General features: G+C 36.9%; 1 protein-coding gene across 1 annotated transcript; it reads left to right on the top strand.

The window, feature by feature from the left end:
- Nucleotides 1-1,239: 1,239 nt before the first annotated feature.
- Nucleotides 1,240-11,336, top strand: tunar (TCL1 upstream neural differentiation-associated RNA). Its single transcript, XM_077238158.1, has 2 exons — nt 1,240-1,275; nt 11,151-11,336. The coding sequence occupies exons 1-2, from the start codon at nt 1,240-1,242 to the stop codon at nt 11,334-11,336; spliced, it is 222 nt and encodes a 73-aa protein (XP_077094273.1).
- Nucleotides 11,337-12,279: the final 943 nt, after the last annotated feature.

Below are 12,279 nucleotides of genomic sequence, written 5' to 3'. Positions count from 1 at the left end.
GTAATTCAGAATTCTCATTAGCTGTCTTCTATCTCTGTTCTTGTTTTTATGTCAAATAAAAAAAAAAGTTTAAAAAATAATAATCCATGCTAGTTTTATGTATTAAAAGGTGTTTGTAAATGTTAGTGGTGTATCCATGCTTTCCACACAGAGCAGAGGATGCTGGGTAAGAGACAGTGGCGGCTGTCTGATGTGTCAGGTCTCCATCTCTCCCCCGCATGTCTCGTTGCTGTGAGTATTAAAGCCGAGAGTTCAGGAGTGACGGAGATCCTCCTCATAAACACCGCTGTCATAAACGCTTCTGTCGTCAGGCGGTGTGTGGCGGTCCTGAGACGGTTGCCAGGCAACCTGAGCTGCATTGATATGCGAGTTGGAGGGAATCAGGGGAAGCCTCCTGTCTCTGGAGCATCAGTGTTGGTGCGACTCCAACACACACACACACACACACACTCGCACTCATCTCTCTAACACACTCGCACCGCCGGGCGCTCGAGGCGTCGAGTCTCAAAAACTGGAATCCTCTCACACTTTTCCTGCTAGTGCACTCTAAGGCACTTCATGTCCTAGTTTTATTGGGATTCAACCAAGGATGCACGGAAACTCTCTGAACGCCTGAACAAACTGAAGTTTAAAGGTGCGGTCACATTTACCGTTGTTCCGCGAATTTTGGGAATCCAAGATTAGGAATTTCAAAATAATTCATGGTTGGTCACGTGGATTCACAGAATTGAGCAACAAAGAGCTGCTTGGTTTGAAAGTGACTTTTTTGTGAGCTTTGCTTCTATTGACAAAATAGAAAACCTTTTTTCTCCACCCACGAAATTTCGCTGACAATTCGTCCTTGGGTCCAAGACGGGATAGAAAAGAGCTCATCGAGTTTGGTTGATTAAAAAGACGGAGATAAAAACTTAGCACGTGATTAAACCGCCCTCTCTCTCTCTCTCTCTCTCTCTCTCTCTCTCTCTCTCTCTCTCTCTCTCTCTCTCTCTCACTCTCTCTCATCTGTTCACCTTTGGCTCACGGAAGGAACAAAGAGCGAGAGGAGAGAGAGTGTTTCACACAAGCTCAACTCGGGAAGAAGTGAAATGAAACTGGGCAGGAAAACACTGGAGCGCCGTGGGAAGCTCAGCCTCTCTCCGTGATTCGGGATCTCCCTCCGAGATAAAGGATGGGGGGATTGGACTTCTCTCCGAGCTTCCAGGGACGTGTGTATGCCTGGGAAAGAGCATCCCGCTCAGCATGTCCGATGCTATGCTCCTCCTGATGCTGTGCAAGGTAAGCTCATTCCCAAAGGATCTGCTCCAGGCATTTAACGGAGGAGTGCAAAAGGAGAAATGAGTGAGAGAATTAAACTTTGTCTTGGAAAATTCATGCATTACAGCTGTGGCATTAAATACTGTAAAACAAGAGTGTAGAAAATATTAACATTGCTAAATTGATGGGTTTATTCCTTTGGTCACACTTAATTTTAAAGTGACGTAGTTACATTTTACTTACTCAAATAAGTACTGAGTAACTACAGGTACTTACTATAGAGTCACGGTTTGGTTTTACTTGTAATTATGAATAATTTACTGTTGTTATTATTATTATAGTAAGTACATGTAGTAAAGTGTAACTACGTCACAATAAAATAAAGTTTCCATTCCTTCACATGAGAATAAAGTTACTGGAGCTTCCGATGAACTTTTGTTTAATTTATGACTTACATTTAAATAAAAATAACAATCAGTGCAGGTTTTTTTCATTGTAACATTACTGCACATCTGTTTTTTCATTACTTTAGATCAGCAAAATAATTTGACCAACTGCAACTTCATTAACGAAATTCAACTCGATTTTTAAGTCACTTATAATATTATTTAATTTAAATTAACTGAAATAGAAATGCTGAAATGGAAATTTGATTATACTTTCCAAATTTAAGGCAGCAACTAAAGTTTTTTAAGTTTAAGTAGGTGAAATTATTTTTTCACTGATTATGATACACTGAAAGTGTTTTGTTTGAAAGTTAATATGTATTCGTATTTAGGTAACACTTTATTTGACAGTGTCATTGTTACACATGGCATGCAGTTACTGTAGTAATAACTATAAATTATGCATAATTATATGCAACTAACCCTAAACCAAACCCTCATCCTAACCACATATAGTTCATTATTATTACTCAGTACTTAAATGCATAATTACACTGTAATACTGACACCATACAATAAAATGTAACCCTATTTATTCTAAAGTTTGAGACCAAATGTGTGTTATGAGAAAGTCCTGGTGCTTTTGGCAGCATTATCAATTCTACCGTATAAGACGCCTCACGGGCCGATATCAAACAAAGCTTGAGGAGCGTTTTCATCTGACATGGATTTGCTCAGGAGTGTGTGTGCGTGTGTGTGTGTGTGTGTGTGTGTGTGTGTGTGTGTGTGTGTGTGTGTGTGTGTGTGTGTGTGTGTGTGTGTGTGTGTGTGTGTGTGTGTGTGTGTGTGTATTGGGGGCTGTTTATTTGTACTCCATTTTAAATCAATGCCTCCAGCAACACTGTCAGAGCAGGTTAATGTCTTCAAACATTTCATATGCCTGAAATAACTCGAGTGAGAAAAGGTTCGGCCATTCACTTATCCACAGAGTTCATGTATTCTGCTTAGGAGACATTTCTTCGGACGGGTCATCATCTGTGCACTTAAAATGTGGACACTCATATGTGTTGGGTTCAAAACCTTCTGCATTATACTGGAAAGGTTTTACACTATATATTGAACATGGATGCAGGGATTCAGACACACAATCATCATCCAACTGACTAATAACATCAAGTTTCAGTTCATCTCATAGGTTGTTCGTTGAGATTCAGGTCTGGATTTTGTCATCATTGCATTAAAAGGCCCAAAAACCCTGTTCATTATAAGAGTGTCCACATATTTTTGTCATGCAAATGCAGTCAGGCAGCAAAATCTTTCAATTTGTCTTCTGTCAGGCTGCTCTTGCAACTTGGTTGCATCAAGTCGGGTTATGTTGGTTCGTGCCAGGAAATATAATATTTACCAATGCCAAGGAGTGGAAGAAATGTAGGTTCATTTAATCTACAAAGTGACTTCAGAGGACCTGAAATATGCATAAGTATGCAGTTAATAACATTGAGAATAACAAGCAAATATTCAAACAGAGATTCCAGCAAAACTTTGTCTATGAAACTTCTTGCATACAGTTGTGGCATTAAATCCTGTAAAACGAGAGTTCATTTACTTTCCATCAATACAAACCTTAATGACATTCTCTCTTCTGTGAAACACAAAAGATAATATTTAGAAAAATTATTGTTTATGTATTTATTTTTAGTACGGGATGGTGAGTAAATGATTACATAATTCTCAGTTGAACTGAATTTTGGTTGAACTATCCATGTAAAAGGTGCAGTGTGTAACTTTTGGCGCCTTCTAGCGGTTAGGTTGCGAGTTTGCCCTAAGGGCTCAGCCCACTGCTCACCCCTCCCTTTCGAAGAAGCTACGGTGGCTAAAACGGGACAAACATCGTCGTCTGAGACAGCAGAGAATAGCCAGAGTAAACCAAGTTTCTGTACCACAGTCCATTATAAACCACCTCATGGATAAAGATTACAAAGCCATGGTCAGGTGAGGATCAAGGGTCTTAATATATAATATAATAATAGTAATCAGCTGATTGTCTCACAAACGTAACCAGCACATTTCTCCCCACATAGCAAACCCATAATATAGCGAGGGAGAAGAACCACATGAAACTATGCAACTATATATTTTTTCTAACAGGGTAGTAAAAGTTTAGCTGGCTAATATGAGCTGTTACTGTGGCTGAGCTGGTTAAAGCGTTAAGCCTTGTTTATACTGGACGCGTCCGCATGAGCCCAAAGCTGCCTGCAGCAAAAATAACGTGATTGTAACAGCGCGCGCGCCTCCGCAGCCCCAAGACACCATTTGCTACACACAATAGGCTTTTTTTCTCTGATTTTGGAAACTCGATCGACTTAAAATGCTTCCAAGATCGACGGGTTGGTGATTCCTGTAACTGTTTTACGGTCAACTGTTTTACTAATCAGCTGTCTCACGAACGTAACCAGCACATTTATCCCCACACAGCAAAGCCATAACACAGCGAGGGAGAAGAATTAAGTTACATGAAACAATCCAACTACATATTTACACCACTAACAATGGAAAAGTCACTACTCACAGTGTTTATGGCTAGCTTCTTCTAGCTTTCTGCGGCTTCTCTTTCAAGGTAGTGACGAAACGCGCTCTGTAACGCTGTTTGTTCGCTGTCGGCTACGCTAGAAACATGACGTCACAATATGTCGACCTTCATAGAAGGGGTTTCCCGCGCCTATGTAGATATAAATGTCTCATTCTAAGGTAATAAAAACATTACGGTTTTTAAGTAAGTTCTTTATACACCAAAGAACACATAGTTTTGGATGTCATATTGCATTTCTGTTAATAGATACTCAAAATGTTTACACACTGCACCTTTAAAGAGCATTTTCTCTGATGTAATTTATACTAGTCTAGTTTTAAATTTCACTTTAAGACTAAGAAAACATGCTAAAAAAATAATGATTATCAATAGTGTATAAAAATGCTCTTTAGAATGAGAATGGGGAAAGATGAACTGCACTCAAGTGATTTCATGAGGACTTCTGAAACACTACAAAAACACAAGAGCATTCCTCTCAGATGCTGAAACTGAACACTTGTGGAATTTTGTGTGATGTACAGAGCACATGAATATTTAAAGCAGCGAGCGATGAGGCCTTTTATGATTGGCTCTGTGTTGCGAAACGACTCACGGTAACGTTTGAGTATCGCATTAATTTCACTGGCAGAGTCATTCGGGGGTTCACAACACATGAAGTGTATAGTGTTAAACACCGTAAGCACGGCTCAATCGACCCAATGGAGGTTTTCCAATCAGCGGGTGAAGGTCTCTGCACGTTACTGTCTTTGCAAAGTAACTTGATTAAATGAAATAAATTTTCTCATATGTATTAACTCGTTATTTCATCTGACTCCATAAATGAAAATGGTTTTAATGATATCTGTGCATCATTAAATGTGAGCGAATGTTTGACTTCTTTTTAACTCTTTACTGAAAATAATGTCAGAGTCAGTTAGAATAAAATTAAATGTTTACAATTTATTATGTCTGGTAAATGTATAATGCCAATTGCATAATAATTTCAAAGATAATAGATACAAACATCAAATGCTCTGGAATAAAGAGAGAAGATGCTAACCTGACATTATAAAATACATGATGTGAAGTGTTTTTCTTATACTTCGCATCACGGCCTGGTCTGGGTTACAGAATCCCGCCGAACCTCCTGGTGCAATTCATTATATCGACAGATCAAGGCAGAAACCTCTTTTCAAATGTAAACATGAGTCCACAGTAGGAATTTACATGAATCACCGTCTCAGACTTACTGGAGGCAGAAGTTAATTTACATGGAACCATTTGCTAACAATGGGAATTTGAATTGAGTTTACGCCTTTGAGAGCAAATTGCCTGGAAGACACACCCTCCTCTGTGTGTGAATTATCCCTAAACTCTTAAATACCTTATTACTTTTTGATTTACTTCTTTGAGAATGAGACCTTTGTACCAGTCGCACTGAGACATTTCAAATGATATCAAACGTGTAATACTGTATGATAATTATTCACATTAACCCATATAGATTTTTGGGTGAATTTCAGGTGATCTCAGCATGATAGAAAGAGGGAATGGGGGGTCAAGGGAAAGAGATGTGGATTAGAATTGCTTAGGTGAGACTTGCGTCTCGAATGATGGCGCCAGTTTCACAAGAGAGAGTTCAAATGTTAATTTCCAGAAAGGTCCCTTGTCTCATCAGTGATTGGTCGTTCTTTAAGTAGACTTTCTGGCATCTCATTTCTCCAGTCTTAAAACACCCTTTTGATCTTTTGAAAAAAGCATCATCACATGTTTTTTTTAGTCTTTTGTAACATCTGTCGCCACCATTTGAATGTGCAACCCTAAAACAAAGAGCGTTTGCATTCATACTCAAATTGTGCAAAGGGATATTTCCAGAGAACCTGATGACCAATGTTCCTGGACTAATGTCACATGGCTTGGCCGGCTCATTGTGCTGTCGTCCCAGCTGGCCAGTTGGTGAAGTGGTTCTGGACGATCTCCAGTATGTTTCTGAACTCAGACCAGCTGCTCTCTCTAGTGAAGCTGTTTCCAGACTCTTGTTTTGGCACATCTGACGCTTAAACCCTTCCCCAAACATCTTCTATCGGCGCGATGCATGAGAGCACATCTAGTGTACAATTAGAGGGTTGGGTTTGAGGAAACCCTGTTTATGACACTATGACCAGACACACACTATAGATCACAGACAAACACACATGCACTGAAAGAAAAAAATTAATTTGCTGATGATAAGTAATCCAATGCTCTTTAACTCAAAACTAGGCTGTATATGAAAGTACGGTATGTGTGTAAATAGGCGTATATTTGTTTACCTATATTTGTTTGTGTATAGTTTAGAAAATGTATATATGTGTGTTTGTGTGATATACACCACAGTTCAAAAGTTTGATGTCAGTATATTATTAAACGTTTTGTAAAGAAGTCTCTTCTGCTCACCAAGGCTGCATTTATTTGATCAAAATACAGTCAAAAATACAGTAAAAACAGTAAAATATTATTGCAATTTAAAATAACTGTTTTCTATGTGAATATATAATAAAGTGTAATTTATTCCTGTGATCAAAGCTGAATTTTCAGCATCATTACTCCAGTCTTCAGTGTCACATGATCCTTCAGAAATCAATATAATATGATGATTTGCTGCTCAAAAAACATTTTGAAAAAAGTTGTGCTGATTCATATTTTTTATGGAAACCCTGATACCATTTTTTTTTTCAGAATTCTTTGATGAATACAATGTTCAAAAGAACAGCATTTATTTATTTTCCAACACTATAAATGCCTTTACTGTCACTTTTGATCAATTCAATGCATCCTTGCTGAATATAAAGTATTCATTTATTTCAACAACAAAACAACGTCCCGAAGTCAATGGAATTTTTGAATGGGTTTCAGGTTAATGACTGAAATGAGGTCTGTGGTGAACACAAACTCAAGACACTTTCACGTTTTATTCTACGACATAAAATACATCAGTATTACCCCACTCGTGATTTCTTTTAAGCTGTTACGTATCTTGAGATTAAAGGAGATTAAACGTCATTACGCTGAACTCAGTCCGCTTGTACAGCATCATTACGCATATAATCACACTCTTACAAACTATTCTAAATCAAACTTTCAGGGAAAATGCTTTTTTCAGATAAAAACTGGAAAAGTCATGGGACTGTTGAGTAGTTCCTTTATAGTCTACCTTTAGCTTTTTACTTCTGGCGATTGTATGTAGATTTCATTTGTAAAAATTATCTTGATGGACAAAACGCATAAGCATCACAAACATTCGTTGATCACAGCTTGTTTTTTGCAATAATCCAATGGATTTTTTTCGAGGGAACCAGTCTGATGTTAACTTCTGGGTTGGCCTACAAATGTACGTCATCCCGACACCACTCTATAGGATTCTAGAAATCCTATGAAAGATCTTTCCGGAATAAACTGCAATTCCAACAGGATGCTTTGACTAGGCATCTATTGCGTCTTTCACTTTCCAATATTCATGACAAAAGGACAGGCACATTGTTGTCCAGCCCTGTGGAGCGATTGAATGCCAAACCACATGAACGACTGCATTCATCATGAATCTGGACCGTGAACGAGTCTCAAGGGATCCCAAAATCACATCATCCCACAGTGTAGCCTGTCAATCTGCCATCAGACTTTAGGAAAGCTTCTGCCACAGGATTTATTATACACAAGACACTTCAACTTATTGATTGTTATTACAAATAACAGATTTAAAAGTCATTAATTTGTATTTTTAGATTTTACATTACATTACATTGGAAATATAGATGCACCAATATGAACATTTGGTTCGATACCGATAACCGATAATTCATTATATTTGAAAGCCGATAACCGATACATTGGCTGATAAATCTGAATCTAAATTTGTGTATAATTTTTGAGAGCCTGATTACAAAAAGTCTCACCATTAAAAGCCATGTCCCAAAAACACAATTATAATGTTCTCATTATAATTTTATGAAGCCTATATGACAGACTTATGCTGCACATTTTGCACTGAACTATATTTTCATTTTTGAAGTGATTCCAATCGTATATTTAAACAATTCAAAACCATCATGTTGAATGCGCATCTGAAGTGTCTCAGCTGAAGGAAATAATACATTATTTATAGGCTTTAATATATCGGATGATAGTGATAACATTAAAAATTAACATATATCGGCCGATACCGATAAGGTGGCCGATATTTTGCATCCCTAATTGGAAACATCGTTTCATACCTTTATCGTGTATATTTTTGCTGAGTTTAAGGTATAAAAGTTATTAACATTTTACCAGGGCTGTCATGCGATAAAAAAATTATTCTAATTAATTACATGAAGTGTCGATTAATTAATCAAATTAATCGCAAATTAATCGCACATCACAGGACAAATTAGCGCTGATGAGATTGGAAAGTTGTGCGCGTAATGAACTAACGACGCGCAGATTAAACAGCACAATCTACCAAGAGGAGTGCAAATTATGCTTTCTTTGGGTGTTAAATAATGGCGCAAATACCAGTAAATTGACTAGTGTAAACCTTCATAAATCACCTTGTGTGCTTCATTTAAATACTCTCCTCCCATATATTTTGCGTCTGAAATACGAAATAATTTTTTTAATGAAATGATCCTCTAAATAATAAACTAAAACTGGCAGTAGGTGGCGGTAAATGTCTAAATGAGTAAGTCAATGGCTGTGGCCTCGCTGGTTTATCAGGCAATGACTCTGCAGGCAGCGTTTGCACTCGAAGGTCCGCCATGATAAAATTAAAATAGAGAGAGCTTTAGTGCTAACTAAGCAAATATTTACGACAATGTTAAAGGGGCATTCGGCAACTATTTCAACTTAGTAAAACCGTTTAGAAATCATTTGGATGGTTTAATAACCTGTTCTGGCGAGAATGGTGACTTTCCCCGCTCCCCCCTGCGTTTCCAGGCGGAAAACCAACTTTGCTACATGAGGATTAACATCCCGGTAAGTTGGAAATAGGAAGTCTCGTGAGAAGTGAGAACGAGCGAGAAACACAAACTGCTTTATGGCAATTCGACATAAACACACACGCCGCCTTCAATGTGTGTGATGTATTACCCACCTCGGTAGACAAACTCCACACGATAAAATTGTCCGGCTCCGATAATAACAAATGCACTTGAGCAGCGATAGAAAGGGGTAGGAGGGGCCGCAAGTCAGTTTTTTTACGATGTTGTTGTGAAATGTATGCCTCACAGCTGTAGGAGCTCGCTGACAAAACATGCGACAGCAAAAGTGAAAATCAGCGAAGAAATGGCTAGAGTTGCCGAATGCCCCTTTAATTTCTCACTAGAAATAACATCAAAAGTATAAAATTTTATAAAACATACATTTACAGACAAACTGACCACCATCCACTAATTTCAGACGCCATCTTTATTTATTTTTTTGCTCAACTGTCACAGAATGGAAAGCACAGGATTGTGGGATATCAAAGGCAGGGAAGGATACATCTATGCTGCCTTCAAAGGTCCCTCAGACGAAGGAATCTCAGGAGCCCAAGCTAACTTTAGATTCGGACGTGCCTTGATGCCTTCATACTTTGCAATGCATTGCATTGTCTGAAGCCAGCATTTTTATTCATTCAGTCATTCATTCATTCAAATTATTTCAAATATATAATGCATTTTAAAAATGCTCATATAAACAAAGAGTGAAACAATCGAAAACCATGTCAGTATTTATTTATGCATGTGACAAATGAAGGACAACAAGTGTGGCCATTTAAAGAAACAGTTTCTTTTATTCATTTTTTGAATCCAGACTGCACTCAACTCCAGCAAATTAAAGTAAGAAACTAGTTCACTTGTAATATTTGTAACTTTTATCCATTAATTATTAGAAAGCATAAATGTTAAATAGGGCCAGCAGCGCTAAATACATGTGCAAACAACATCTTTTCCCCGAGTTCAAGCACGTTTTTCAGCAGTTGATTATGTTTTATTCAGGGGACGATAGAAATGAATATATTTTTGATGAAAAATCTCTTTCATGCCTTTAATAAATCATTACTCTGTAAAAGCTTGAGGAAAACCAGTGCAACTGAGCAGAGAAATGCTGCAGTGACCATTATGTTTATATACAACAAATTATATTTTATTTAAAATATTTTTTTATTATAAAAGTATTTCAATTTTATAAATATTACCAATTATAATATTGAAATCATTTTATAATACAAATATTAATACATAAAAGTAAATACAAAATTTATATTTGTACTTTAAATAAAAAAAATCGAATTAATATATTTGTATAATTTATATTTTCACCTTATATATAAGTGAAAATACAATGTTGTTCCATAAAAATACAACAACAAAAAACTACCATACTGTTTTTGTGGACATGGTACCACCATAGTTTGCTGAACACATACCATAGTATTTTTTTGAATACATTAAAGCATCGTATAAATACTATAGTATATAAATATGGTAATCATTTAGCACCATGTTATATATAAAAGTACAATAGCATTAACGATACCATCATTGTACTAGTAAAACCACAATATATGCGTTTTTTTTATTTGGTTACTACACCGAAAACATTTCACAATTTCACAAATAATTACCGAGTGACACTTAAATGTGACATGAGAGTTTTTATTTTAAAATGTTTTATTTACAAATTCGACAAAGTATTTTCTACAGTAGTTTACCTTTTTATGAGTGTGTGTTTAATGTTTCCAAATCATGTTTTATTACGTTATTAACATAATTCTAAGTCTTGATGAAGATTTTCAGTCTAAATATCGACTGATGGTCAGTTTACGTGTGTGTGTGTGTGTGTGTGTGTGTGTGTGTGTGTGTGTGTGTGTGTGTGTGTGTGTGTGTGTGTGTGTGTGTGTGTGTGTGTGTGTGTGTGTGTGTGTGTGTGTGTGTGTTTCCCAGATTGGTGTGAAAGGAAAACTGCAGACTTCTCCAAGGAAAATGGTAAACACTGCTCTAAGTGATGAGGAAAAGGGAATTCAAGACAAGGAAAGCAAGGAAGAATCCATTCTGGCCATGCTGGGAATCATCGGGACTATCCTCAACCTAGTTGTCATCATCTTTGTGTACATCTACACAACACTGTAAGATCCAGAACACACACACAGTCACTTTCCCTCGGGACTCTGGGATTCTGAGCTTCAGGATGATGGGCTATGGGATTCTGGCACGGGAAAAACAGGCCGTTCCACCAGGGATCCCTGTAAATGTGCTCTCGTATAGAGTTCACTCGCGTGTCCAGAGGGAAATATGGAGGACAGATTCCCTTCAAACACAGACGATACTATCCGGAACGTCATAACCTGTAAATATGCATGTCATTTCCATATTTCCAGATATTTCCTGCCAGAGAAACAGGACCGTTTCTATGCATGGGTCAATCCACAGGACGTTCTCATTCAGATTAGATGTTTTTAATGATAAACATACAGTGAGATTTCTTACACATTTCAGGTTTACTCTTATTTTATTTAAAATGTTGCTGTTTACAATAAATAGCTTATTATTAGACCAGAGTATTGAAATTTTGTCATCAGTGCTGCCATGAAGGGATTTTATTACATCCTTGAGAAATACATAATCATTTATAATGACATTTTGTAGTTTGGCTGTAAAACGGTTTCAGGCTAGTTTGAACCATTTTTGTGGTGCATTAAATGGAATTATTATTTATTTATTTTTGTGCAATGCTTTTTTTCAGATCTTCTTTCTTGTTCAGTATTGTTTTGTGCGGGTTAAAGCAGTTTTAAGACATGTGGGGTGTTTATATTGAAACGTGATTTTCCGTAAAGGTGTTTCTCATATATGTGCAACTTTTAAATATATTATTGTTTCCCATTGTTTTGAATGAGAGAAATCTCGACTACAGTATAGTGGGAAAAAGTGATGTCTGAAGGGGAGATTTGTTCTTAATGACCCTAGAAGTTGGATAAAAACATCAAAATGTGAAAAAAATATATATACATATATTATATATATACAACTTGGTTAAGGTAATAATTTGGCTAAAAACAGCTATGCAAAAACAAAA

Source organism: Siphateles boraxobius, unplaced genomic scaffold, assembly GCF_051911475.1.
Source record: "Siphateles boraxobius isolate OS27281-9 unplaced genomic scaffold, OSU_SipBor_1 22, whole genome shotgun sequence".
Classification (NCBI taxonomy): domain Eukaryota; kingdom Metazoa; phylum Chordata; class Actinopteri; order Cypriniformes; family Leuciscidae; genus Siphateles; species Siphateles boraxobius.
Note: the sequence above shows the minus strand (reverse complement) of the source record. Positions and strands in the feature narration are given on the sequence as shown.

Coding starts and splice junctions, on each gene's coding strand:
- tunar (XM_077238158.1), top strand. CDS start 1,240: ATGTCCGATGCTATGCTCCTCCTGATGCTGTGCAAG. Junction 1,276..11,150: donor TCCTCCTGATGCTGTGCAAG/GTAAGCTCATTC, acceptor TGTGTTTCCCAG/ATTGGTGTGAAAGGAAAACT.